This window comes from Trypanosoma theileri (assembly GCF_002087225.1).
Source record: "Trypanosoma theileri isolate Edinburgh chromosome Unknown TM35_Tth_68_V1, whole genome shotgun sequence".
Classification (NCBI taxonomy): Eukaryota; Euglenozoa; class Kinetoplastea; order Trypanosomatida; family Trypanosomatidae; genus Trypanosoma; species Trypanosoma theileri.
This window is the reverse complement of record NW_021639910.1, coordinates 43,841-47,183: the sequence shown is the minus strand read 5'-3', so window position 1 is coordinate 47,183 and position 3,343 is coordinate 43,841. Positions and strand designations below refer to the sequence as shown.

The 3,343-nt window shown below is 42.4% G+C and overlaps 2 protein-coding genes across 2 annotated transcripts; both read right to left on the bottom strand.

Moving 5' to 3' along the window:
* Positions 1–2: 2 nt before the first annotated feature.
* Positions 3–1,025, bottom strand: TM35_000681210 (uncharacterized protein; the record flags this gene model as incomplete). Its single annotated transcript, XM_029031168.1, has 1 exon — positions 3–1,025. A coding segment is annotated over one exon (1,023 nt), but the record flags the coding sequence as incomplete, so codon positions are not given.
* Positions 1,026–1,626: 601 nt separating this feature from the next.
* TM35_000681200 (uncharacterized protein) lies at positions 1,627–2,655 on the bottom strand (the record flags this gene model as incomplete). The annotated part of the gene is made up of 1 exon (XM_029031167.1): positions 1,627–2,655. One exon carries the CDS (start codon positions 2,653–2,655, stop codon positions 1,627–1,629), a length of 1,029 nt encoding a protein of 342 aa, XP_028877554.1.
* Between the last annotated feature and the right edge of the window lie 688 nt (positions 2,656–3,343).

The following is a 3,343-nucleotide window of genomic DNA, read 5'->3' as shown; positions in this document are numbered from 1 at the left end:
AGTGGTACACGCACCCACACAGAACTGCTGATACTGCTGCTGCTGTCTGCATCACCCTTCTTGTTGTTTGTGAGTTCAGGAGGAAGTGTTGTTGTGGGGGTGGTGGTGGTTGTGATATCTGTATTTTCTCCCTCATTTTGGGTGTTTGGTGACCCACTCCCTTCAGGTGCAGTGCCGCTCTCAGCGTTTTTATGATCAGATTCATTATTCCCCTCAGTTTCCTGTGGTGAAAGTGTAGAATGGGTTTCAGTAGATGTTGATGAAGAAGATTGTGTTGGTAAATCATTATTCGTAGTTGTACTTCCACTTGATACATTCTGGTCTTCTGCATTATTCTTATTTTCGTTGGCATCTTGTGTTCCTGCAGACGATGTTTCCTGCACCTGGGGACCAGATCTCTGTGGCGCATCAGAGTTCTCATTGGGACTACCTTTAGATTGCAGAGTGAGCTGCTCCTTTGAATTCTCTTGTGATTTCTCTTCTGCTTTTCCACCGTGTACAGAAGGTTGTACTTCTTTTATCGGTGATAAAACATTCGCTCCTCCTTGATGTGTTCGGTCTTGAGTCTGCTCTCTATCGTGATTGTGACCCTGCACTGTTAGACTGTCAGCAGGATTGGTTCTTGTAGTTGAAGCAGCAGCAAGTTGTTGGTGTTCAGTTTCTCTTTGACCAGCAACATGTAAATTGTCCTGAGTATTGTCTTGACGATTCACACCCCTATCTTCACCTAATGCTTCAGTGACAGGAATTCTATCCTCAACACCCTCTTTTCTGTCATTCTGAAGCGCAGGACTAACATTAGCAGGGATTGAGGGAGAAGTAGTTCCAGGAGGATGACCACCACCAGAACAACCAGGCTCAGAAGTACCAGCAGCAGGACAAGTACCTTGAAGAAAAATCTTTGTCTCACTCTCCGTATCAGGGACTTGGTCGGAAAGATCGGCGGCAGGCACTTCTTCAGCGAGGACGTGCACACACGCACATGAGAGCAGGAGAGCGAGGATACACAGCACGTAGCGCATCATTATTATTATTATTCCAATGGTTGCAGGTATTGTGGATATCGTTGCACCTGTCTTACTTCAATGGAATGCATCAATAAAGAAGGGAAAGAAAAACAGAAACAAACAAACATACACCAGTACAACAAATATTCACAGTGGAGAGAGAGAGAAAGAGAAGCAGCAACAGTACAGTAAAGCAACAAAAAAGAAATATCCCGCTTGTATAATACAATGTATCCATTAATAGAAAAAAAAGAGAACACCCCACAATACCCAAATAAGAGAGAGAACCAAACACACACACAATACCCCATGGCTCTAGTTTATGTATATTAAATTACTGCACACACACATCTGCGTGTTCTAGCAAGAGATGTATACCGTCAGTGAGCAGAACAGCCCAGTTTTCTGCAAACACACACAACGGAAAAAGCAAGTAATGGAATTATTAGAAAAAGAACACACACACATAAAAGTAAAAAGAAAAGAAAAGAAACTCGAATTAAAAGAGAAAGCTAGTAAACAGATTATTAATTCATTCACCCATGGGGGATATACGCAATTATGATTATGTTAGGATTACCATTATTATTATTATTTGTTCTCAGATGAGTCCCACCGTTCAGTACACGGCAACGGAGACCAACACAACCACAATCAGTAGCGGTGCTGCAGTGCCCATCCACACAGGACTGATACTGCTGTCAACAACATTAGCCTTGTTCTGTACGGTGGAAGCGATGTTGTTGATTTCTGCGTTGGGTACAGGAGATGGAGTGGTGGTTGGTGCTTCTGTGGTAGTGTTCTCGGTGCTCGGCGCAGTAGTGGAATTGGTTTCGTGTGAGTCTGCGCCAGAAATAGAATTAGTTGCAGTCGTATCTGAAACTTGAGATTGGTTGGTGCTGTCCGGAGAGTCAGTTGAGACAACAAGTGTAGCATTAACAGTTGTCGATGTATTCCCTTCTGTTACTTGATTTTCTATGCTCGAAGAATCATTAATCGTAGCACCTTGTGAAGAAGAGGTCCTCCCTGCAGCCTCACTTCCATCTGGTAAACTCCCAGTATTCCTACCATTGTCTTGAGCAGGATCACTCAATGGACCCTTGTTATTTTGTTGATCTATTGTTGAAGAGTGCACTGCACCTTCTGGTGTACTTTCTGCTGAAACCTCTGTCCGACGATTAGCCCCTTCACGACCCACATCACCAACAACACCATTGGCTTGAATACCACCTGCAGTAAGATCCGCACCTTGTTCCCCTGTTTCTTGTCGCATTTGCTGTGGTGCTTGTTGTTCAGGAACGACACTGGAACCTGGTTTACTGGTAGCCTCCGTCCTAAATTCTTTCCAAATCGAACAGTTGATGTCCGGAACTTTATGATCAGTGGCGTTCTTACACTTGTAATACTTTTCTATTTTTTTACCTTCTTCGCTCATACCAGTACCCAACTGTCCCCAACTTACATCACCAGCAGCCTTCACCAACTCGTCATATTTCACCCCAGCATTCCAAGAAGAATCTAGATCCTCATGGGCCACCTCTCCATCAGAAGAAGAACCACTAGCAACAGCAGCAGCCGCCATGGCACATCCACAGGCGCAGCACAGCACAACGGCCAACACACACATCACACGGCGCATCATCATCATGAGAGAGAGAAAGAAATGTTTGTTTTGCGTAAAAACACTGATCTAGAAAGAAAGAGAATCATAAAGCAAAAAAAGAAAAAAATGAAGTATCAAACATGTTAGGACACACACAAATCTAATAACACAAGGGAAACTTACATCGTGAAAATAAAACCCACCAGCTAAAGAATGCAATACAGCGCAATAACCTCAGTAAGAGTAAAAACAAAAAAAAAAGCCCACACACTCACAATTATATTACAAAAGACTGAACCACCCAGCAAAATCATTAAGCAAATAAACAGATATTAACCATTAGCCCAATTTACCCAGTAAACACAGAAATACACCAACTATGGGTGTAAGTTTATATGTGTGTATACGCAATTATAAATATAAATTCATCTGTTATTATTATTTCATTCTTTTCCTCACTTCAAAAAAGCAGTTCATCATCATCACAGTGCAAGCCCAGGTGCACACACACAGAGAGAGTCTCCAAAATCACGCACACACACACAATGGAGTAGCAATAATAATAATTATAGGATAAACACAGAGAGAGCAAAAACACACAAAACACATTAACATTAAGAAAAGAAGAGAAATCCCAACAGGTGGAAGATTAGTTAGACTGTAGGGATGCATGCAAAAAAAAGAAAAGAAAACAAAGGATGACCTGAGTAACACCACCACCACCACCACCACC